Below are 25979 nucleotides of genomic sequence, written 5' to 3' on the forward strand. Positions count from 1 at the left end.
TACTCTCAAACCATACTGTGTTCTCATTGACTGTTCATTCCGTTCAGCAGATCATTTAATTCTTCTTCACTTTCACTCAGGATAGCAATGTCATCAGCGAATCGTATCATTGATATCCTTTCACCTTGTATTTTAATTCCATTCCTGAACCTTTCTTTTATTTCCTTCATTGCTTCCTCGATGTACAGATTGAAGAGTAGGGGCGAAAGGCTACAGCCTTGTCTTACACCCTTCTTAATACGAGCACTTCGTTCTTGATCGTCCACTCTTATTATTCCCTCTTGGTTGTTGTACATATTGTATATGACCCGTCTCTCCCTATAACTTACCCCTACTTTTTTCAGAATCTCGAACAGCTTGCACCATTTTATATTGTCGAACGCTTTTTCCAGGTCGACAAATCCTATGAAAGTGTCTTGATTTTTCTTTAGCCTTACTTCCATTATTAGCCGTAACGTCAGAATTGCCTCTCTCGTCCCTTTACTTTTCCTAAAGCCAAACCGATCGTCACCTAGCGCATTCTCAATTTTCTTTTCCATTCTTCTGTATATTATTCTTGTAAGCAGCTTCGATGCATGAGCTGTTAAGCTGATTGTGCGATAATTCTCGCACTTGTCAGCCCTTGCCGTCTTTGGAATTGTGTGGATGATGCTTTTCCGAAAGTCAGATGGTATATCGCCAGACTCATAAATTCTACACTCCAACGTGAATAGTCGTTTTGTTGCCACTTCCCCCAATGATTTTAGAAATTCTGATGGAATGTTATCTATCCCTTCTGCCTTATTTGACCGTAAGTCCTCCAAAGCTCTTTTAAATTCCGATTCTAATACTGGATCCCCTATCTCTTCTAAATCGACTCCTGTTTCTTCTTCTATCACATCAGACAAATCTTCACCCTCATAGAGGCATACTATCCACAAGTTTATTAAGGCAGTGTTGGTCCAAATTGTCCCACTCCTCAACGGCGATTCGGCCTAGATCCCTCAGAGTGGTTGGTGAGTGAAATTGTCCATAAACAGCTCTTTTCAATCTATCCCAGCATGTTTGATGGAGTTCATTTCTGGAGCATGCTGGCCACCCTAGTTAAGCGATGTCGTTATCCTGAAGGAAGTAATTCACAAGATGTGCACAATGAGGCCGCGAATTGTCGTCCGTGAAGACGACTGCCTCGCCTAAATGCTGTCGATGTGGTTGCACTACCGGTCGGAGGATGGCGTTCACGTATCGTACAACCGTTACGGCGTCCTCCACCAGCGGCGTATGTCGGCCCCAGGTAACGCCACCCCAAAACAGCAGCGAACCACCACCTTGCTGCACTCGCTGGACAGTGTGTCTAAGGCGTTCAGCCTGACTAGGTTGCCTCCAAACACGTCTGCAACGATTGTCTGGTTGAAGGCATGCATGGCGTCGTGATTGCAAAGATGGACCTCGCCATGGACGTCGGGGAGAAGTTACGCATCGTGCAGCCTGTTCCGGACAGTTTGAGTCATAACACGACGTCCTGCGGCTGCGCGAAGAGCATTATTCAACATGGTGACGTTGCTGTTAGGGTTTCTGCAAGCCATTATCCATAGGTAGCGGTCATTCACTGCAGCAGCCCTTCAGCGGCCTGAGCGAGGCATGTCATCGACAGTTCCTGTCTCTCTGTATCTCCTTCATGTCCGAACAACATCAGTTTGGTTCACTCCGAGACGCCTGGACATGTTCCTTGTTGAGAGTCCTTTCTCGCAGGAAGTAACAATGCGGACGCGATCGAACCGCGGTACTGACCGTCTAGGCATGGTTGAACTACAGACAACGCGAGCCGTGTACCTCCTTCCTGGTGGAATGCCTGGAATTGATCAGCTGTCGGACCCCCTCCGTCTAATAGACGTTGCTCGTGCATGGTTGTTAACAACTTTGAGCGGGTTTAGTGACATCTGTGAAGAGTCAAAGGGTGTCTGTGATACAGTATCCACAGTCGACGTCTATCTTCAGGAGTTCTGGGAACCGGGGTGATGCAAAATTTTTTGGTGTGTGTGTGTATCTGCCGGGCATTCGAATTTGGGGGCCCAACGGCCTTTTTGACCAGCTTCTGTTTCTATTAGCTCGGAAACGGCGCAACGAATTTTTTTCTTAGCGGGTATTTCTCAGCACAACCTACCTTGCAACACCCTTACAACCTTCTCAGACTGTTTCTTACCACCCTATATAGGGTAGCACCGCGCATCTGCATACCTTACGAGACTAACATTCCTGGAAGGAAGGATGTTGCGGAGAAATGACTAGGCACAGTTTAGAGAATTTTTTACAGAATGTATTTTCACTCTGCAGCAGAATGACAGGTGAAATTATACGATAACGAAAGCAACAACGTTCCAATAAACGTGTGTATGCAAAGGGTCGTTTGCGAGATAATTTCTATTGTGTGCTTAAGAGTTGCCGCTCACTTCATTAAATATTATCATAGGTGATACAGTTATATTCTAAATATACACTTTTCGATTAAGCTGTCATTTGATTAGTTTAAAATTTCACTCAAGTCCTACCTCAACTATAAATACAGTACTGCTTCAGCACGTTACATGGTACAATTTATTGTACACTCTACATCTACATGTACATAATTATTCTGAAGTTCACAATTAATTGCCTGCAAGAGAATTCATCGAACCAACTTTAAGCATCTACACTCCTGGAAATGGAAAAAAGAACACATTGACACCGGTGTGTCAGACCCACCATACTTGCTCCGAACACTGCGAGAGGGCTGTACAAGCAATGATCACACGCACGGCACAGCGGACACACCAGGAACCGCGGTGTTGGCCGTCGAATGGCGCTAGCTGCGCAGCATTTGTGCACCGCCGCCGTCAGTGTCAGCCAGTTTGCCGTGGCATACGGAGCTCCATCGCAGTCTTTAACACTGGTAGCATGCCGCGACAGCGTGGACGTGAACCGTATGTGCAGTTGACGGACTTTGAGCGAGGGCGTATAGTGGGCATGCGGGAGGCCGGGTGGACGTACCGCCGAATTGCTCAACACGTGGGGCGTGAGGTCTCCACAGTACATCGATGTTGTCGCCAGTGGTCGGCGGAAGGTGCACGTGCCCGTCGACCTCGGACCAGACCGCAGCGACGCACGGATGCACGCCAAGACCGTAGGATCCTACGCAGTGCCGTAGGGGACCGCACCGCCACTTCCCAGCAAATTAGGGACACTGTTGCTCCTGGGGTATCGGCGAGGACCATTCGCAACCGTCTCCATGAAGCTGGGCTACGGTCCCGCACACCGTTAGGCCGTCTTCCGCTCACGCCCCAACATCGGGCAGCCCGCCTCCAGTGGTGTCGCGACAGGCGTGAATGGAGGGACGAATGGAGACGTGTCGTCTTCAGCGATGAGAGTCGCTTCTGCCTTGGTGCCAATGATGGTCGTATGCGTGTTTGGCGCCGTGCAGGTGAGCGCCACAATCAGGACTGCATACGACCGAGGCACACAGGGCCAACACCCGGCATCATGGTGTGGGGAGCGATCTTCTACACTGGCCGTACACCACTGGTGATCGTCGAGGGGACACTGAATAGTGCACGGTACATCCAAACCGTCATCGAACCCATCGTTCTACCATTCCTAGACCGGCAAGGGAACTTGCTGTTCCCACAGGACAATTCACGTCCGCATGTATCCCGTGCCACCCAACGTGCTCTAGAAGGTGTAAGTCAACTACCCTGGCCAGCAAGATCTCCGGATCTGTCCCCCATTGAGCATGTTTGGGACTGGATGAAGCGTCGTCTCACGTGGTCTGCACGTCCAGCACGAACGCTGGTCCAACTGAGGCGCCAGGTGGAAATGGCATGGCAAGCCGTTCCACAGGACTACATCCAGCATCTCTACGATCGTCTCCATGGGAGAATAGCAGCCTGCATTGCTGCGAAAGGTGGATATACACTGTACTAGTGCCGACATTGTGCATGCTCTGTTGCCTGTGTCTATGTGCCTGTGGTTCTGTCAGTGTGATCATGTGATGTATCTGACCCCAGGAATGTTTCAATAAAGTTTCCCCTTCCTGGGACAATGAGTTCACGGTGTTCTTATTTCAATTTCCAGGAGTGTACTTCTCTAGCGTTCGTCTCTCGACAGAGCGATGGACAAACGAACACTTCAATCTTTCCGTGCGAGCTCTGATTTTTCATATTTTATTATGACAATCGTATCTCCCTATGTCTGCGGGCACCAACAAAATATTTTCACAAAGAGGAAGTTGATGATTGAAACATCAAGAGAAGGTCCTGCCGCTGCGAGAAACGCCTTTCTTTAAGGGCTATCACCCTAATCCGTGCACTCTCTTCCTTATGTCGCGACAGTACAAAAGAGCTGGCCTTCTTTGAACTCTTTTTCGATGTCCTCCGTCAATCCTATTTGATGGGATCCGCCACCGCACAGCAGTACTCCGGAAGAGGGCGGAAAAGCGTAGTAGACCTGTTACATTTTCTAAGTGTTCTGCAAAAAATGTTCAAATGTGTGTGACATCTTATGGGACTTAACTGCTAAGGTCATCAGTCCCTAAGCTTACACACTACTTAACCTAAATTATCCTAAGGACAAACACACACACCCATGCCCGAGGGAGGACTCGAACCTCCGCCGAGATCAGCCGCACAGTCCACGACTGCAGCGCCCTAGACCAGTGTACTGCAAATAAAACACGACCTAAGGTTTGCTTACCACGTAACATCTATGTGATTGTTGCAATTTAAGTATTCGTAATTCTTATCCCTACGTATTTAGGTGAATTTACAGCCTTTAGATTTTCGTGTTTTGTCGTGAAACTGATATTTAGCCGATTCCTTTTAGTTATCTTGTGGCTGAATTCATACTTTTCATGATTTATTATAGTCTATTGCCACTTTTTGCACCATACAGGCATGGTATCTAAATAATTCTGTAGTTCGTTTTTATGGTCGGATGACTTTAAGTGACGGTAAATTGCAGCATTATCTGCAAACAATCTAAGAGGACTGCTCAGATTGTGGCCTAAATTGTTTAGGTGGATCAGGGGCAGCAGAGGGCCTACAACACTTCCTTGGGGAACGCCAGATATTACCTCTGTTCTACTCGATGACTTTAGGTCAACAGTTACGAACTGTGACCTTTCTGACAGAAAATCACGAATCCAGTCACACAAGTGAGACGACACTCCACAGGCACGCAACTTAATTAGATGTCGCTTGTGTGTAACGGTGTCAAAACCCTTCTGGAAATCTAAAAACATCGAATCACTTGACATCCCCTCTCGTAGCACTCATTACTTCGTAAGAATAAAGACCTGGTTAAGTTTCCCAATAATTATATTGTCTGAATTCGTGTTGGCTACTTGTCAATATATCGTTTTCTTCGAGATGGTTCATAATGTTCAATCACACTATTTGTTCCAAAATCCTACTGCAGATCGATCTTAGTGAAACGGGTAATTCAGTAGGTTACTCCTATTTCCTTTCATGGGTACTGGTGTGAGTTGAGCAACGTTCCAGTCTTTGGGCACACATATTTCTACGAGCGAGCAGCTGTATATGATTGCTAAGTATGGCGCTATTTTATCAATATAATCCGAAAGAAACGTGACTGGTTTACAATGTGGACCGGAATCCTTGCCTTTCGTAAGTGTCTGAAGCTGCTTCGCTAGACCGAGGATATCTACATCTAAGTTACACAGTTGCAGGTGATTTTGATTAGAATTATGGAATATTTACATCGAGTTCTTTCGTGAAGGAATTTCGGGAAACCGGATTTCGCAACTCTGCTTTAGTGGCACTGTCATCAATAACATGACCATTGTTATCGCGCAATGAAGGTATTGATTGCGTCTTGCCACAGGTGTACTTTACATGAGACCAGAACGTCTGTGAATTATCTGTCAGATATCGAGACAGAATTTCATTGTGGAAACTATCAGAAGGATCTCCACTTGAAGTTCGCGCGAAATTTCGAACTTCCGTAAAACTTCTCCAGTCTTTGGGATGTTACGTTCTTTTAAATTTGGCGCCTGTTTAAGAATGCGTTCCACGTGTTGCCTTCGTAGTTGGATGCAGTACTGCGCTCGTCTCTGGACTGACTTAGGAATACATTTCGCAGAGCTTCACAATACTACACGATTCACTTCTCCAGTTCTTTTACTATATCAACGCGAGTGCTATCCAAGACACTATGGTGAAGTGATCTTGGCGGCCAGAGTACTCTGCCTGCTCTAGCTACCCATCTTGGTATGTTTTGGCACATTAAATGTCGTCATACACCAGCATCAAACATTCGTTGCTGAAGGGGTACCTTCTCAAGCAAACCTGATAGGTCTTGGCCGGCCGCGGTGGCCGAGCGGTTCTAGGCGCTTCAGTCCGGAACCGGGCGACTGCTACGGTCGCAGATTCTAATCCTGCTTAGGGCATGAATGTGTGTGATGTCCTTAGATTAGTTAGGTTTAAGTAATTCTAAGTTCTAGGTGACTGATGACCTCAGATGCTAAGTCCCATAGTGCTCAGAACCATTTGACCAATTTTTGATAGGTCCTGTGGCAGTAACCAAAGGTAACCACGTCTAACAAGATCTCTTGCATGAGTGTTGGGCCAATGAAACGAACACATAGTACCTTCAAACACACATTCAATTACACTGACGGGAAAAATTTCAACGCCATGCAGAAGTTGTGCGACATAAACGAACGTCCTTAGGCGTTTTTCTGTATCTGAAATATCTATTCTAAATCAATATATTTGAAGGAGTTTAATTTATTCCAACAATTTCTCCAGTTAGTTTGTGAGACATGTGAGCTGCAGTTATAGAGAGTATGTTGCTGAGTGAAATAGCATTGCATGAAGGCATTTGTGCTTTGTGAAACTTGTACCCATTCATACGATAAACTTTTTTTTTCTTTTTCAGATGGGAATCGAAATGCATTCCAGACACAAAGTGCCATGGTAAACGGTTGGGTGATATATACCTTCTTGAGCTACATGGGTTCAGAGATGTGTGAGAAATATTTGCAGCATGAAGTCTTCCAAAATCTGATACACACAAAAGGAAGGAAATTCGACCTCCTTCTCATGGAATTCTTCATGAATGAATGCCTAATAGCCTACTCTCACAAATTCAGTGTTCCTGTGGTCGCTCTATCTTCTTTTGGTGGATTTCCCATGACAACCGATGTAGTTGGCGACCCATATATGCCATCATATGTTCCTGACACTATGTTCGAGTATACAGACCAGATGACCTTCTGGCAACGACTAAAGAACGCTTTGTTAGTGACGTACGCAAGATGCATTTACCGTCATTGGTACTATCCGAAACTTGATAAAATCGTTCACAAGTATTTCAATGATCCAACGATGCCAAGTGTATCAACCTTGCTGACCAACACGTCTCTGGTGATCCTTCAGAGTCACGTCAGCTTCAGTTACCCTCGACCCCATGTGCCCAACGTGATCGAGACCGGAGGAATGCATATCCAACAACCACAGGCGCTAGCAAAGGTAAGCTTATGCTTTTCCTAAGTATTAGAAGGAATTTGTAGTACATTGTTTTAGAGTACACTAAAAACATTAATTGCTTGTAACTGAAGAATGGTCATAATCTGTTCAGGATTTTCAATACAGTATACTGTTTCAGAACATATGATCAATACTATTTACTAATATATGACAAAAACTCACGACGTCCATTATCAGGGAAAAACCTCGTTTCGATCCTCACTATTAAGAAAGTACCATGGACAAAATACGAACGGTTATTGCAGGTGTTCACTTGATACTGAAGCCTCAGGTTAAATCAGTCTATCGACGTTTACTTAAGACTGACTTAGTGCCCGCGGTTTGGCTCGCGTTTGCTGTGTGGTTTGCACAGATATTTTTCGTTTTTCTTTAATCGAATTTTTGTGTTGTTCACAAATTGCTGCGCAATATAATTTTTTTTTTTGCTAATTAAGGTCATAGAAGCACGGTCTTTTTGTACTCAGGATCCTCTTCCCGTTCAAGGCTTTTCTTCTGGTTTCTTGTTCTCTGCCTTCTTTGCTTTACCAGGTCTTCAACTGGCTTTGCAGCTTCTGAGAGGCATTGTAAATCTATTTTTCTCTAGGTGTCTTGAGCGCAATTTCCTATCATAAGTTGTAATTCCGTTTACAGTCCGACAGTAGGACAAGGCAAAAACAGAACTGCTTCTTCATCGACAAAGTAGCTGGTTTGTTCTTGTTCTATGACACGGAAGAGAGTCACAGATGATCTATAAAACCAAAGAATGTACATCACAGCCTTCTCAATGTACACCGGGCAATTTTACTTGAAAGTAGTACACGGAGTCATTTTTCACCATGCTTCAAAAACTGGGCGTGGCAGGAATGTCGAGTCACATACACAAGTTTTTTTTTTCTTTTTTTTTTTTTTTTGGGCACTACGGGCGCGATTTCATTATTGAAACTTTGAGAACATATTGTTAAAGGGTTTTACTAATAAATAATAAATAAATTGAAAATTAACATTTTCGATCAGTTTCAGGACGACACCCATAAGGTTCCTCACTAGTAGCTAGCAGTGTCGCCCGCACTCCTTTTGACGTGGCCACGTAGAAGAGTAATCTCCACCACAGTCGGCGAAACTTCCAGTGTATCACCCTACGTAAGGCCGTTGCTCTCTCCGGCAGCAATATCGGACCGTCGTCCGTCCACTGTTTACTGCCACATCCCGATCCAAGAGACTCACTGTCCAACGTGCGTCCTGCTTGCACTCATACTCGCGTCAAAGACGCCCTCTGTCGCTCAAACGACACGGCTGCCTCGAAATTCAAGCTGCCTAGCTTCCGGTGAAGTGGTGCAGCGTGCATGATGCCATAGTTCCCGATCAGTTATAATGATGTGCCCATTTCTCTGACATTTGACAAATACTGTCCTGGAATACACCTGCTCGACCTGTTCACGTGGTTCTGGGAGAGTTGTTGATTGTTGAGCGTCAGGAGTCATTCACTTCTCGCCCCATCATACGAGGGGCGTTTGAAAAGTCCGTGCAAAGTCCGAAAGATGACACCATGGGCGCGTATCGAGGTCATGTTTAGTTAGTAGCATCTTTGGAAAGAACGCACACCAAATTTCAGCCATAATGGTCTACTTTTTGTGTTTGGCATTCGTGTGAATCAAGGAAGTCGAGTGATTGGCAAAAAATGGACGAAAAAGAATTTCGTGTGGTGATTAGACATTACTTTATGAAAGGCAAAACGCCTCAGGAGGCAAAAGAGAAGCTTGATAAACATTATGATGACTCTGTACTTTCGATTAGAACAGTTTATAAGTGGTTTCAAAATTTTTAGAGTGGCCATATAGGCACAAGCGATGCTGAACGTTCTTGATGGCCTGTGGAGGCTACGACTCCATAAATCATTGATAAAATCCATGATATGGTGATGGATGACAGAAGAGTTAAGGTGTGTGAGATTGGTAGTGCTGTGGGCATCTCGAATGAACGGGTACATAATATTTTGCATTAACATTTGGACATGAGATGGGTTCCGCGATTGCTCACGTTCGACCAAAACCGAAATCGTGTGAAGTGTTACATGGATGTTTTGCAGCTGTTGAGGAAGAATACACAGGACCTTAAGCGTCGTTTCGTCACTGTGGATGAAACATGGATACATTACTATATTCCTGAGACCAAACAACAATCTAAACAATGGGTTACCAAGGGAGAATCTGCACCAAAAAAGGCGAAGACCATTCCTTGGACTGGAAAGATTATGGCGACTGTTTTTTGGAATTTACAAGGGATAATCCTATTCTACTATCTGAAAAAGGGTAAAACTATTACAGATGCACATTATTCACTGTTATTGAACCGTTTGAAAACAGAGCTGCAAGAAAAACGCCAGCGATTGGACCGAAAAAAAGTCCTTTTCCATCACGACAATGCACCAGTACACACCTCAGCATTGTGGTCGCAAAATTAATGGAAATAGGATTCCAACTCGTTTCACATTACCCCTATTATCCATACTTGGCTCCCTCGGACGACTCTTTGTTCCTCAATTTGAAAAATGGCTGGCGGGACAAAGATTTTATTCAAACGAGAAAGTGATTGCAGCAAGTAATAGCTACTTTGCAGACTTGTGCAATTCCTATTATTCGGAAGGAATCAACAAATTAGAACAACGTTGGACGAATTGCATAGTTCTAAAAGGAGACTATGTCGAAAAATAAAAAAGGTTTACCCCAAACAAGTAAATAGTTTTTATTTTTGCACGGACTTTTCAAACGCCCCTCTTATCTCTCACGTGTTCGATTGGAGACAAGTCCGAAGATCGTGCTGGGCAGTGAAGTTGTAGCAAAGCACGTAGAGTTGCACAGGCAGTATTTGTGCGAGCAGTATCATATTAAAATAACACATCACTTTCCTGCTGCAAGAACGGAAAAAGAAAGGGTCTAGTAACATTCTGCACGTGCCTAACGCTGGTTAGGGTCACCTCAGGAAACACCAAAGGTGAACGAGACTTGTGGCTTATTGCACCGCAAGCCCAATGGCCTGGGGTGGGTCCAGCGTGTGTTGCACGAATGACCTCTACGAGACAGCGCTCACCAGGTGTACGTTGTGCGCTCAAACGACCGTCACTTGCGTGCAGGCAGAATCTGCTTTCATCGCTGAAGATTGCAGCTCACCATTCCATCTCCAAAGTGATCGAGCCGTTCACGTCGATGCTGTGGCGTGAGTAGAAGACGGGCGACAGGTGTGCGATCCCGTAGTCCCACTGCTAATAACCCGTTCGCAACAGTTCATGTTGTCTAGGTTCACAATCCCTCTTATCCGCACTTTGGTAGCTGTACGATATGCCACTGATTCCCTTACAATACTACAATCCTTGCGGGCGTCTTTGCTATGTTGACGTCAAGAACTTAGTCTACAGGTGTGAGAATGTTCACATGACCACTGATACCAGCTTCGTTCCACCATTCTTGGCTGTGAGCATTGCTTATCAACAGACAGATACAGATGGCGTTCTGATTTCGCTACGTTATCTAATGGTGGAAGACGTTGAAAACATTACTGGTACATCTACTATCACCCATGTGGTATACGTCGTCATTGGATGCGAATCGACGTCTTTCCAGGAGTACTAATACTTTCCCGTCAGCGTATATAGTTGTATTTTTACATAGAACCACCGAAAAACAGCCAAAAATGTTATGGTTCTGCAGCAACACTGCCAAAGGATGCAACACTCTCAGCGACAAGATCACTTTATTGACAAGAGAGGTGAGATGCTCTTCATCATTGTATTAGTGTATTCAGACCAAAGCCGGTCGCGGTGGTCTAGCGGTTCTAGGCGCTCAGTCCGGAACCGCGCGACTGCTACGGTCGCAGGTTCGAATCCTGCCTCGGGCATGGATGTGTGTGATGTCCTTAGGTTAGTTAGGTTTAACTAGTTCTAAGTTCTAGGGGACTGATGACTACAGATGTTAAGTCCCATAGTGCTCAGAGCCATTTCAGACCAAATGAAACCCACAAGCCACAGTTAAGAACGTCCAAACAGTTGCATCAGTACACAGTGTACCCCGACCCCCCCACACCTCCTATGGCGCAACGCAGGCACGTATTCTCGCATGAAAACGATCATAAAGATCCCGAATGGCATCCTATGGTAGACTGTCTCAAGTATCTTGCGCTTTTTGTTGCAATTCGGCATTGTTCTTCCAGACCTTGGAGTACGAGTAAGATCCCGCCTCATCATGTCCCTCATGTCTACAGTTGGTAAGAGATCTGGTATTCTACCCCGCTAGGGCAGTTTTTCTACACCAGGGCTAGCAGGTTGCTTGGTAACAGCTGTATGTAGACCTGCATCGTCCAGCTGAAAAAGTACATCACCATCCTGCAGTAGTAATGGCAGAAACACCAAATGTGACCGCGAATTGTAACTGATGGTCTCCTGCACTATGAACCCTGGGATGGGACCTATGTGTCATGGACGAACGCACTTTGGAATAGGCAACTCACCAAGTCCTATGCCATACAAATGTATATCCATCATTAATATTCATACAGAACCTGCTCTCAATCACTGAAGACAATAGTATGCCTTTCCACTCTGCAGTCAGCTCTTTGACGACACCGGGGTAGCCATGCTTGGAGGTGTCTGTACTTCGCGGACGTCTAGAACCTGGTCTGCTGGTGTTGGAACGTTCCACAGAAAACTGTTGAAACCATCGACACACCACCGCTACATTGTGCCCGCCTTGTGCATCAACCCTTCAACATGTTCATCCAGCTTCCTGCAGGCCTGCAGTGTGACCCTGTTCAGAAGGCTGAAGCTCTTCAACATGAGTACGTACTCGTCAGTGGAGCACGGTTCTACTCTAGAATAAATGTTGCAAACAATATTCGCCTCTAAACTGGGCACAGTTGCTGCCTGCAGGGTCAAATCAAAGCGCTCACAGACAGGTCTTCTGAGCGACACCCGATCGCCGGCAACCGTCACAAATGAACAACTAACTCTACAGCTCTATGCACATATTATATGCTGGTGCCAATAAACACAGTCCTCGACGAAGTTGCATTTTCTTTTCGGCTGTGTGACAGCGTCATCCCCTCGCAGTCTAACAAAGTTCTGAAAGTGCGCACATCACAAGGACGAAGCATTGCTGTAGGTGCAACGTGTTTGGCAAGTGACCAAAACGTTTTGGACCCTGGGTTAGACCGCAGCCGATGCTTAAATCCTGTATAAAAATCATCAGTAATGGCGGCCTTAGACTTGTGGTCTATGAAGACACCCACGTTCTACCGTCGACCCACTCAAAAAGGACATGAAGTGGGCAGATGTTCAGGGTATCCTCCTTGCCCTGCATTAAAGACACATAACATGTATCCACAATACTTGTGCCCTGTAATTGGGACCGTGTAACGATGATCTGTCCAGTGGCAAAAAATTGGGATTACTCCGTCATTCGGATTTACAGGAGGGGTTTGAAAGTGTGAGGTGACCATCAGATAAATATTGAATAACCAACAAAACGGTAACATTCTGCAAGCCTGAAAATAGAATGTCAGGAGTCTTAAAATAGGGGAGCTAGAAAACATGAAATGTAAATGCAAGGCTTAGTCTAGATTTAGTGGGATTCAGCAAAGTGAAATGGAAAGAAGATAAAGACCTCTGAACAGACTAATATAGGGTAATATCAATACCGACAGAAAACGCTGTAATATGAGGGAGGTTCGTCATGAACAGGTAGCTAGGACATAGAGTGAGTTATTATGAGCAGTGTACTGATATGATTACTCTCACCAGAATCGATAGCAAATTACCACCTTACAACAATAGTTCAGGTAGACATGCCGGCGTCATAAGGGAATGATAAAGTGGGAGAGAAAAAATATGAACACGGTGAACTAATAGTTCAGTATGTACAGAGAGGTGAAAATCTAATAATTATCATGGGGAATTAAAACACTGTAGTATACGAGGCAATACAAGACGAAGTTCTTCAAGAACAAGGGCTCTGTAGTAAGGCTGAAAGAGGAGAAAGACTGAGTTCTGCAATAAATTTCAGCGATTATGCGGAACACAGTACTGAAAATCACAAGAGGACAATGCATGTTTGGAAACGGATTGGAGACATGGGAAGACTTCATAAAGAGCATATCATGATGAAACAGAGATTCCGAAATAAGATAGTGAATTGCAAGTCTTACCAAGAAGCAGATGTATATTCAGATCACAATGTAGTGATGATGAAAGGTGCACTGCAGTTTTAGAGTTTCAGTCAGTAGAAAAATGTGGGAAACTGAACCACTGCAGAACGATGATGTGCATTTCAAGACCTCTACGGCTGTAAAAACTATGATAAGCAATACCACAGTAGATCATTTGAAAAGGAATGGTAATTTCTAAAAACGGTACTCACAGAAGTTGGACACGAAAATATGGGAACAAAGAAAGTAACTGCGAAGAATCATTGGGTGTCAGAACAAATACTTGAATTGATCGACGAATAAAGGAAGATAAAAAAGAAATACTTATGAAAAGACATGAATACAGCAATATTTCTTTCGCTTGTGCCTTTATCCCACGGTCGCACAGGGTCAGCATTGTTAGGAACGAATTTGGCAAGGTTAATGCTAAGGGGTGGCCAGATGCCCTTCCTGCTGCCACTCCATAACCTCCAGGACGGAATAGTGTACCCTTGCTGTCTGCGGGTAGTGTAATCCTTGGAAGAGTGTGAACTTAACAGATGTCTGCGAGTTGTGGAACTGAGGTGGGGCGTGAGGACCAAGCCAGTATTCACCTAGTGGGATGTGGAAAACCGCCCAAAAACCACATCCAGGCTGGCCGGCACCCTGACTCATTGTTAATACGTCGGGTGTATCCAATGTGGGGCCGGCGCGCCCACCCGAGTCCAGGAAGCAGTGCATCAGCACTCTCGGCTAACCTGGCGAGTTACATGAATATAGCAATCTGTCACTTAAGAATTAAATAAATAGGAAGCTATGGCTGCAAAAATATTAATAGAAATCAAAAAATTAATGATGGTTGGAAGTTCAGGTTCAGCAAATAGAAAAATCTGAACTGCCTTCAATGAAATTGAAAGCGAAGTCATATTATTAGGAGTGCAAGTGGATTTCCACTGTTCGACGCATGGTATAGAGGCAATAGGTGGATACAGTACAACTAAGGCCTCTATGAGGGACAGGACCTATCTGATGTTGTGGTAGAAGAGAAGTTGGAATCAGTTTGGAGGACGTAGACGATCTATTATTACAAACACTTAACAGAGCTTTGGAATATCAAATAAGGCAAAAGGCATAAATAACATTCCTTCGGAATTTTTTAAATTGTTGGTGGAAGTGGCAGCCAAACGACGATTGGTGTGCAGTATGTATGAAGCATGTCATCAGATTTTTGGAAAAATATCATCCACATAATCGAGAAGACAACATGGGCAGATAAGTGGGAAAAAATCATACAACCAGCTCAGCAGCACTTGCGTCGAAGTTGTTTACAAGAATAACACACAGAAGAAAGAAAAAGAAAATTGTGGACCTCTTAGACGATTACTTAGGTTTTAGGAAAGGTAAAAGCACCATAGAGGCTGTTCTAATGTTTCCTTGATAAAAGAAAAAAGATTTAACAAAACTGATAGAACTTTATAGGATTTGCCGAACTAGAAAAATCGTTGAATGTACAATCGTGCAAGATGGTTAAAATTCTAGGGAAACAGGTGTAAGACATAGGGACAGATGGGGAAACCAAGAGGGAACAGTGAGAATGGAAGGCCTAAAACGAAGTGGTTGGCAGTGTAAGGCAGTCTTTCGCCCCTATTGTTCAGTTCCTTGCAACGAGGAAGCAATCATGAAATAACAGAAAGTTTCGGAAACGGGATTAGAATTCAGGATGGAATGATATAAACGATAAAAACAGGTGATGAGATTACTATGTTGAGTGATAATGAAGAAGTTAACGAATCTGTTGAATAGAATAGACAGTCGAGTAAGAATCTGTTCTTCAGATTGAGAGTTAACCGAGGAGAGACGTACGTAGTGAAGAATAGTAGGAATCAGATTAGTAAAAAACTCAACATCAATATTTGTGACTACGAGGTGGATGAACTGAAAGAATTCTGCTAACATGGAACCAAAATAAAACGTGACAGAAGGAAGGAGGACTTAAAAACAGTTCCTTTCTAATTGAAGTCTATTGATGTCAGATATCGGCCTCTATTTGTGGGAGCAAATTATGGACTCTCTGAAAACCGGAAAAGAAGAGAATGTAGTACTAAATAAAACTTGTTGAAAGATGATGTACTGATGATAAAGATGAGAATTTTTCCTCAGAATCGGTAAGGAGACGAACTCATGGAAAACGTTCACAAGAAGGAGGGGCAAGATGATAGAACATCATTAAGACATCAGGGAATAACTTCCATAGCACTTGAGGGACCTAGCAACTCTGAGATGGTTGACGCCAGCGAGAAATTCGTGATGGGTCAATCGAACAGAAGATTCGTGATCCAAAAAAATACTATGTGTCTATAGTTGTAATTTAAATTATGTCTTTAGTGCTTATATCTAACCTATCTCAAAACACCATTTAGAAAAATCGAATTGATACTCAATGACATAGTGGTACAGTTCTAAATCAATAACACATTTTAGAAACTTTGAAGTGGTTATACATAGCAGGTGTTACACTTAATCGAACTCTTCCACGATAACAGCTGCACAACGTGTAATCTGTTCTCCTCAAGATATATGCTAGCAATAGTTTTATGAAGTACTTTGAAGTGCTCTTCGTAGTTTCTTTCCAATGCCACGAGGAAAAGTACATTGTTCCTCTTTAAAAATAGTCTGTTTTATAGTTTGTGAGCTATAAATTAAAACTAAACCAGCGTACGTTAACAAATTCGCTACGTTATTTGCTATACCTTAGTGAAACCCGCACTCCAGTGTGCGAGTATTTAATTGTTCTGGGCATATTTTGGGTAGAGTGTCTTTGCTGCCTCACCTTGCACTGTGTATGTATCATTTATGATCCTGTCTTCGTCCGAGTAGTCTGACAGGATTACGACCTGAGAATTTCGACAAAACTGTCTTCGTCCCTTTGGTAAATTCTCAAGCTTTTGTTAACGCTTATGATTACTTCTTGAACTCATGGACAGGAAGGTGACTCCAAGTTTCATCAAACCTCGCGAATTTGAATGTAACGTCCTGCTATTATTCCTAAACAATGTACATTGAAATATTTTCTGCGTACAGTTTTAGTCAACGTTCGGCAAATGGTGGCACTTAGCACGCAAAGTGCTTTGTAATATCTAGTTCCTCGTTCAGTTAATACGTCTTTAATCTTAGAAATGTCATGCACATTCGATTTTAGGTCTCACTTTTCTACAAAATTGGTTCCATACGTGTCGATTTCAAGTAACAGGACTGAGATAAATTTAAATTCTCTAACAGCACCAGAAAATTGGAACGAATTAAGTTATAAATCAATATTTTTAAATACCAATGCTGAGTCAGTATTGAATTTACCCAGTTTGGTTTCCTAACGATGCAAATGAAAATACCGAGTAATGAGAGGTAACTTATCCATGTATTCTATACCATATTAATCATTCACGCTGATTCAAACAGAAACGGCATGTCCCTTTTATTTCAAATGTTGTAAACTTCATCCAACCTCTTGTAGAATATTTCAAGGGTATTATCAGTCACAAGATTAGAGTAATCGAATTTTATTTACAGTTTGTTCACTATGTCATGGTCGATTTCTTACGGGACGGGGGGAGAGTGGAGGCAACAAGCTCCTCCCACCGAAGCCCAACACACTGACAGTTTCGAGGGAAAGGCGAAGATGTGAAGAGGGGAGTGGGGGGCAGAGGGGGCTGCACTTTCCTCACGAAATGCTGACACTACACTTGTGCTTACTAGTTAGTCACACCACGGCATTATAATAACTTCGTAATGTCTGTAGAATACATAGATCGCACAAGACACACAAAACGACTGTTTTGGCAGCATCCAGACACAAAATACTTGTGCTCCAAAGTCCGACCTGTACCGATTTCAGCCGATTCAGTGCTAGAATGATTTCATTATAAGTAAATAGTGGTGGGAGGGTAAAACGTATATGCGAATAAACATAGGAAGGTTACAACCTGTGATTATAGCCAATAACGTGAGAACTATCTATATTGAATAACTCGTTAATGTCATTCTGGATTGATCTTGATAACAGTGGAAATTTAGTAGACACATCGAGTATGACAATTACGTTTTATTATTATTCACCTGTGATTCTTAAATGTAGGTCTCATTACTGATCAGCGGATTGATGTTCCTGTTGGAGCACAAAAAAGACGAACATGTTCTTCTTTTAAAACTTTGACAGAAAAGTGGGGATCCAGCTGCCACAGTCCTTATTCCATCTCCATCACCAAAAACTTTGGTGTGAGAACATATTCGTATTCTTATAACATGAAACAGTCTAAATCCTTTTACCCTGCCTGTCTTTGTAGTTAAGCCTTCATACTTAGTGTCATCCGTTCACTGTTACTGTCTATGTCTCTCTCCCAAAGTTTCATTGTTCTCCCAACGATTTACGTTATATCCCACTGCCACTGTCTCCTCTCTCACTACTGCCTTCATTCATCTCTCTTTCTCTTTCATTGCCACTTTCTGTCTCCCAACATAACTGTCTCCTTTCTCTTTCACTCCCACTCGTCCCGCCGTAGCCCTCAGTGTTTCACAACCCCACAACAGGCCACAGCAGTCCACCCACCCCACTGCCGCCCCACACCGAACCCAGTGTTATTGTGTGGGTCAGCCCCCAGTAGAACTCCCCCCCCCCCCCCACACACACACACACACTGAAGAACGTCTCATACCAGACGAGTGTAACTCCAAATGTTTGCGTGGTAGAATAATTATGGTGTACGCGTACGTGGAAACGGTGTTTGAGCCGCAATCGCCGACACAGTGGAACTGAGGCGGAATAAGGGGAACCAGCCCGCATTCGCGGAGTTAGATGACTCCCACTGGTACTGTCTCCTCTCTCTTCCAACACCACTGTCTCTCTGCTAGGCTCTTACTACGCGAAAAAGTGGGAATATGTTAATCTGCTAAAATTTTTGTTAAGAAAGGCGTAACGAGGGCTAAGGCTATTAGTTCCCTACTTTTCTGTCAGAGTCTTTGAAAGAGGAACATAAACGCCCATTTTCTGCTCCAACAAGAGCATTTTTCCGCTGGTTCCCTCCTTCTCTCTACTTTAGGTGAGTAGACTTCAGATAGATCATTTATATACTTCGGCTCATTTATATACGTTAACACATATAAACAACAAATAAGCACGCATAATAGAGGATCAGCGCTAAATCGATTGCTTTACACTTTTTTCTGGATGCTCATACGTCACAAGTCATTCAAAACTCCCGGCTTTATTGAATTTGCAATCTTTCCAATTTTAAATAATTTGTAATAGTCATTTTAAGTTCCTTTCAGGCATGTTAATACCTTTTTCTGTCCATTTCTTACTGCAGTACCACTTCGAGCATATTTGTATTACAGAGACATCACGTAGAGTTTTATTGGTGGAAAAATGCTGACTAAAAACACAGTTTGTTGACCTCAGATCGCCTGCGATGACCCTAGAACCACCATAATGTGTTCACTACGTCAGATGGAACTACATTTAGACATCCTTAAATTAGTGCATATTTTAAATGGACATGTACGGTAACTTCCTCCGGATTTCGGTAACGAATAATGATACCGATAAAATTTTCGAAGTTCCCCGAGAATATCATGTTAAGAACATACGGTAGAAGTTCCCACAATCTGCCATGAATAGAAATTATATAAGTGACCATTACCATGGTTGGTACTTGAGCACCCAGATATCACGATGTTTCGGAGTTTTGTGAGGAGCAAACGGTGCTTGCATAAGCCGCCTAAGGTTCAGCCTGGACCACACGTAATGCTAAAGAACCAATCGTTTTGTTGAACTTGCATGGGTTGAAGAAAGTGTGTAATATTTAAATTTTGACCCAGTACTATAGGATAGATAAAGCTTGCCTTTTTTCCGATAGGTATACAAATGTTCGTTACGCCAAGAGCTATCCAAAACACTAGATCTCATATCTCTACGATGAATAGAACCCGACATATAACCCTCTAAAAAAACGCATTTTAGCGCGCGGTGTTTTTGGAACCCACTGGTAGAGTGTCGGTCATCCACGGACCGATGAATATTCTCTTTTTCAATGCATTTGCCTTCCTCTGCTCATAGTTTCCATTAATCTCATATTTCACACTAATTTCCGTATCAGGTACCGGCACTCTGTAACAATCAAAAATTTACTGTCTCACCCCGTGCACGCGAGAACGAATAATAATAATAAATTATATACTGTCAAGAGTACAGTTCCCAGCAACTGTCTCCTAGGTTACCAAAGAACTTAGCTGCAGTAGATATTTCAAGTTCCATACGTTTTATAAGTTCGTTATAAAACCCATATCGTACTGGCTGAGTTAAACAACAGTAATCTAACCATAGACTCTCATGCGCCTCTCGCCCGCATCTCGTGGTCGTGCGGTAGCGTTCTCGCTTCCCACGCACGGGTTCCCGGGTTCGATTCCCGGCGGTGTCAGGAATTTTCTCTGCCTCGTGATGGCTGGGTGTTGTGTGCTGTCCTTAGGTTAGTTAGGTTTAAGTAGTTCTAAGTTCTAGGGGACTGATGACTATAGATGTTAAGTCCCATAGTGCTCAGAGCCACCCCCAAGCCTCATGCGCCTCGCATGTGGACACAGGAACGTCAGAACAGTGTTTTTCATGTGTCTGCTTCATTCATTCCCGCGCCGTAGAGGACACCATTGCCTGACTCTTTACTTACAATTGTGAATTTTTTTTTTCTTATTCGACCATATCCTTTCGATTCCAGAATGTTTTATGTAAATCATTTTATCTAGTTGAAATCTTTCCTTTTCAGCTTAAATCTACTTTTTTACATGTCTGTATAGTTGCTGATTATAATTAAAATGCAAGTATTCATAGAAGTCCAGTATGAACTGTGATTATCGTACGGAAGCGGAACTTGGTAGATATTATAACGCGTTAACGCGGAACCGATTTACGTTAAAAAATATAATTCGACTTTTGGCCCCCAGTTGCAAAGTGGGGCTGTGAATGCACGAAAGACGTATAGGAATCCAGAATTATACGCCAAGGTACCGAGTTCGAGTCTCGGTTCAGCACGTAGTTTTAATCTGCCAGGAAGATTCACGTATAGAAATTTTTCCGTAATTTGTAACGGATTAGGAACGGGACGTGGCGAGGAAAAGTCAACCAAGTGAGAAAGGCATAACGTTAGTTTTATTATTAGCTACCACCCACACAGCTTGTTCATAACGAGCACCGGAGACGTCGACGAGGTACTGTACTGCGCCAAGTTGCAAATCGCAACTAGTGACCAAAATTGGAACTAGGTTTTTTTCTTATTAACGCATTGGCATATATACGAAGTTTCGCTGCCATACGGTAATTACAGTCCAAACTGGACCTCTGCGAGTATCTGCACTTTAATTACCACGGGGTTGATTTAGCTGCTTCGTTGTATTTTGAAGGATCTGGAGAAACTAATGGACGCCGCAGAGGACGGCATCATATTTTTCAGTATGGGTTCTGCTGTAAAGAGCTCAGATTTTCCAGAGGAGAAGCTCCAGGCCTTTATAGGCGCGTTCTCCAGGCTGAAACAACTCGTCCTCTGGAAGTGGGAGAATAACACGATGCCTGGAAAACCAGCGAATGTACATCTGAACAAATGGTTTCCGCAGTCTGATTTGTTAGGTAAGAGTGCCTGTAGCTTTCTTTAAAACAGGTTCATTGGTGTCCATGTTTCCATGTAGCTGTCACTGGTCATAAGTAAGTCTGTTGTGTTTTTGATGAGTTAAATTTAGAATAACCCATTATAAATAGATAAATCATTTCTGTAACTCGTATTTTATATTTTGTCATGTCCAACATAATGAATAGTCCATCTATGGAACAATAACTATGCGATCTTGTTCCCTCTCGTAACCAGTTATACACTTCTTCCTCGTCTATTCTATCTACCCGCTCACCATTTTCTACTCTATCTGCCCGCTAAATTTTTAACGTATTTCTATCAGCTTTGGGCTACTCTGTGCATTCACGAAGAATTTAGCGCAGGAAGTACCGCTGAAACCGTTCTTTAAGGATCTCGCAATTCTGCTGCCCCTGTCAATCACTTTCTCGCTGGGTTTGGGGTTAAAAAAGTTCACTCAGGCAAAACATCTTCATCATTGTCTAACCCGATAGCTGAGTGGTCAGCGTGACGGATTGCCGTCCTACGGGCCCGGGTTTGATTCGCGGCTAGGTCGGGGATTTTCTCCGCTCAGGGACTGGGTATTGTGTTGTCCTCATCATCATTTCATCCCCATCCGGCGCGCAGGTCGCCCAATGTGGCGTCGAATGTGATAAGACCTGCACCAAGGCGGCCGGACCTGCACTGCAAGGGGCCTCCCGGCCAATGACGCCAAACGCTCATTTCCATTTCCATCTTCAGCATTTACGTCACCAATGACAACAGTAAAAATTACTTGCGCTAAGCACCGTACAGGAGAACAGACCAACTCACCATGGTTGAATGTTCCATTTTTAATAGGTTTCTAGAAGATCTGAGGAGGCCGGCCCCTTGTGGCCGAGCGGTTCTAGGCACTTCAGTCGGGAACGGCGCGACCGCTACGGTCGCAGGTTCGAATCCTGCCTCGGGCATGGATGTGTGTGATGTCCTTAGGTTAGTTAGGTTTAAGTAATTATAAGTTCTAGGGGACTGATGACCTGAGATGTTAAGTCCCATAGCGTTCAGAGCCATTTGAACCAGCCAAGATCTGAGAAGAACAGCAGAGGGCCAAGCCCCAGATCAAGTTTGGTAGCCCTCTTAAAGGTGCAAGTTTTATTCTGAACGGCAGTTATTGGTATTGTGTCATAATATATAGTTTATTTTCATATACTGTCGCAAGAAAGGGCATTTTTTTATTTATTTTACACGTTTAGTTGTGAAGGTACAAATTCAGGAGCAAATCTCCAAGGACATGGAGTGTGTCAGAACATGATATTACAACATAAAAGTAATAACATATAAAATAAAATGCTTATGAAACCAAAAAAGACAAGCCATAAGTTTATGTTAACGCAATCAACAATATAACACAGGAATCAGATTAATTTTTCAAGAAACTCCTCGACAGAATAGAAGGAGTGAACCATGAGAAAACTCTTCAGTTTCGATCTGAAAGCGCGTGGATTACTGATAAGATTTTTGAGTTCTTGTGGTAGCTTAATGAAAATCAATGCGGCAGTATACTGCACACCTTTCTGCACTAGAGTCAAGGAAGTGTGATCCAAATGCACATTGGATTTCTGCCTAGTATTAGTTGAGTAAAAACTGCTGATTCTTGGGAATAAGCTGATACTGTCAACAAGAAACAACAGTTTAGAATATATATACATATATTGAGAGGCCAATCTCAGAATAATGGACTAAGGTCGACAAGAGGCTCGCAAACTTACACTACTTATTGCCCAAATCGCCCATTTCTGACCCAAGAAAATCCAATGAGAATGGGAAGAATCAGGAATCTTGTAAAACATCAAATCTCCGACATCGCAGCTGCCGGTAGAAGATCGTTCAAGAACTGAACCAAAGACGATTGAAGAGAATCCTTCAGCGTAACAGAAGTTGTCAATTCCCTCCAGCACTACTTTAGACATTAGACGAGTCAGTGCCAAGTCGTGTTGGATAATCGTGGGGGCCGTACACGATATTAGGCAGGTGTATCAGTTCTTTGGTTCTTCGGTGTATAATGGGGCAGTTCTTTGTATTTATGGTCCAAGTTTCATCAAGCTAGGTTACATGTGAAAGTTACCTTCGGCCTTTAGTTTTGCGCATTAGTTTATATTGGCACTTGGGGAAGCTCACCTGGGGCATTACAGTCTGGCAGTATGCTTTCTTTCCTGTCTTCTAGCCGCACCTTGAACAGGCCTATTAAGCTTTTCGATTACTCCTTCATTCATCTGTTGAAATGTCCCAGTACCCCTGCTACATTTCAATCAGCAAAATTGCATGCTGCGATGCATATAGCAGTGACACTGTTCGTTTTCTCTTGCGATGTACGTCGAGTATCCGCTGCTTTTGCTTGCTAGCTTGATCGTACTCGAAACAGTAACTTCCGGTACTGCGTAGGGCCCAATGGGCCTTATGGCTATCATTGTAGTATTAGTCATAAGCCAGCCCAAAACTGCAGCAGAATCTCTATTTGCCAAAGGCCTTGCCGCAGTGATAAAACACCGGTTCCAGTCAGATCCCCTCTGTTAAGCGCTGTCGGGGGGAGCTAGTACTTGGGTGGGTGACCATCCGGTCTGTCGATCGCTGCTGGCAAGCGGGGTGCACTCAGCCTTTGTGAGGCAAACTGAGGAGCTACCTGATTGAGAAGCAGCTGCTCCGGACTCGTAAACTGACACACGGGTGGGAGAGCTGACCACAGGGCCCTCCATTTTCGCATCCAGTGACGCCTGTGGGCTGAGGTTGACACGGCGTCCGGTCGGTACCGTTGGGCCTTCCAAGGCCTGTTCGGACGGAGTTTAGTTTGAATCTCTATTTGACCAATGCACAAGGATCCAAACCATCGATTCTCTTGAATTTTCAGTGGTTAGTACAAACGAAAAGTGTCATCAGCCGGCAAGCCTTAACAGAATCGGGAGCCAGTTGCGCTATTTCGTTCGGCCGTTGCAGTAATCGACAACACAGCAATGCAAATGATCAATTTCTTGGTCGTTCCATTTCTGCCCATAACAACGGATACTTTTAACCATTCCCTGACTTCTAGCATCTTCTCAATAGCCTGGAAGGAGGGGCCCATAAAACCACTACTCAAAAAGGAATCTGCCGAAGAGCCCTCTGACTACAGCCCATTTGCATTCCCCCAGCTTTATCTAACACTTCAGAATACATCCTTTTCGATCACTTTACAAATTACTTCACTCAAGTAAGCTTCTGGATGAATACCAATCTGCTTCCTGGAAAAATCACAGCACGGTGACTGTTCTTATCAAAGTGACTGACAATCTATGGACAAACAAGAGGCAACTGTTTTGTGCTTTTGGGATTCCAGCAAAGCTTTCGATACTGCCGACTTTGATATTCTTCTTGCTGAACTCAAAGGCCAACACCTTTCTTTGAGTACTGTACAATGGTTCCACTCGCACCTTACATGCCGCCAACAGTGTGTAATAATCGAAATGAAGAGGTCACAGTGGAGTAACGTAGTAGGAGGGATCCCACAAGGAACAGTACTTAGTCCATTACTTTTCTCATTATAAGTTAATGATGTGTCGACTATTATCTCCCGTTGCACATATCATTTATACGCTGACGACCTTCAGTTACACATAATTTTAATCCCGACAAACCTTCGTACAGTCATCTAGCACTTAAATGCTGTCTTACCTGCTTCGTCATAGTGAGTGAAGAACTCGGGTTTGAACCTAAGACATAAGCAGTCTTACTCGCTCAAAAAAAAAAAAAAAAGACTTATTACCCCTCGATTAGAGATTTTCTTCTAACCTTAATCCCTAACAGGCCAGAAGTAAACTTTTTCTTCTGTAAAGAGTATGGAGATACGTCTGGACCACCATCGTATAGACTGGACTAAACACACGAATATAGTCTGTAAGAAGGTGTCAGCATCACTTCAGTCACTACAGAAATATAAAAAAGTATTTCCTCTCGAGCTTAAAGAGTAACTCACAGATTCACGAGTGCTTCCAATCCTAGATTGTGGTGATACTATTCTCTGTTGTCTTTTGTACGGGAGTTCACACTGTATGGATGTGGCGATGAAAGCTTGTACACGTTACATTTACTATTTTGACCTCATCACCTTTGCCTATGAACAATTATCGACAGTAGCCGTGGCTGCGTGCCAATAAGTGTAGAGATTATCATAGCTTGTGTTTGCTCTATCGACATCTCAATCATTGCACTCCTTCTTATTTATTTTCTACCTTTACACTACTATCTGAATAACACAGAGGAAACATTAGTTCTCAACAGAGTAAAATTGTCTATGTACCACTGCAGAAAGCTGCCTTGCTCTCTAAATAATTTTCTGTATCAGGAACTGGACGTTGGAACAATCTGGCTCAAAATATTGGAGAAATTAAAAACTCTTCAAACTTCAAAAGACAGTTAATGGGCCACCCTATATCACAATATCAATCTCTTCCACATACTTATCTGCAGCTCACTCTTCCCTCCTCTTTTCTACGCTCTATTGAAATGATCTCCTTTTCTAACAGCCGTCGTCACTTTCGATTTAATACTCTTCCCTTTCATTCCTCTTACCACTTCTTCTAATACTGAACAAGGTATCAAAAGTTCTAAACTAATCAGTATCATTTTTAATGTC

The 25979-nt window shown here is 43.3% G+C and overlaps 1 protein-coding gene across 1 annotated transcript in view; it reads left to right on the top strand.

Moving 5' to 3' along the window:
- Positions 1–7358: 7358 nt before the first annotated feature.
- Positions 7359–25979, top strand: part of LOC126101377 (UDP-glycosyltransferase UGT5-like) — a 112121-nt gene continuing 93500 nt past the window's right edge. Inside the window, exons 1-2 of the mRNA XM_049912044.1 lie at positions 7359–7502; positions 21114–21296. Of these exons, the coding sequence (XP_049768001.1) occupies positions 7359–7502; positions 21114–21296 (327 nt within the window). The remainder of the gene's footprint in view (positions 7503–21113; positions 21297–25979) is intronic.

This window comes from Schistocerca cancellata, chromosome 9 (genome assembly GCF_023864275.1).
Source record: "Schistocerca cancellata isolate TAMUIC-IGC-003103 chromosome 9, iqSchCanc2.1, whole genome shotgun sequence".
Taxonomy (NCBI): domain Eukaryota; kingdom Metazoa; phylum Arthropoda; class Insecta; order Orthoptera; family Acrididae; genus Schistocerca; species Schistocerca cancellata.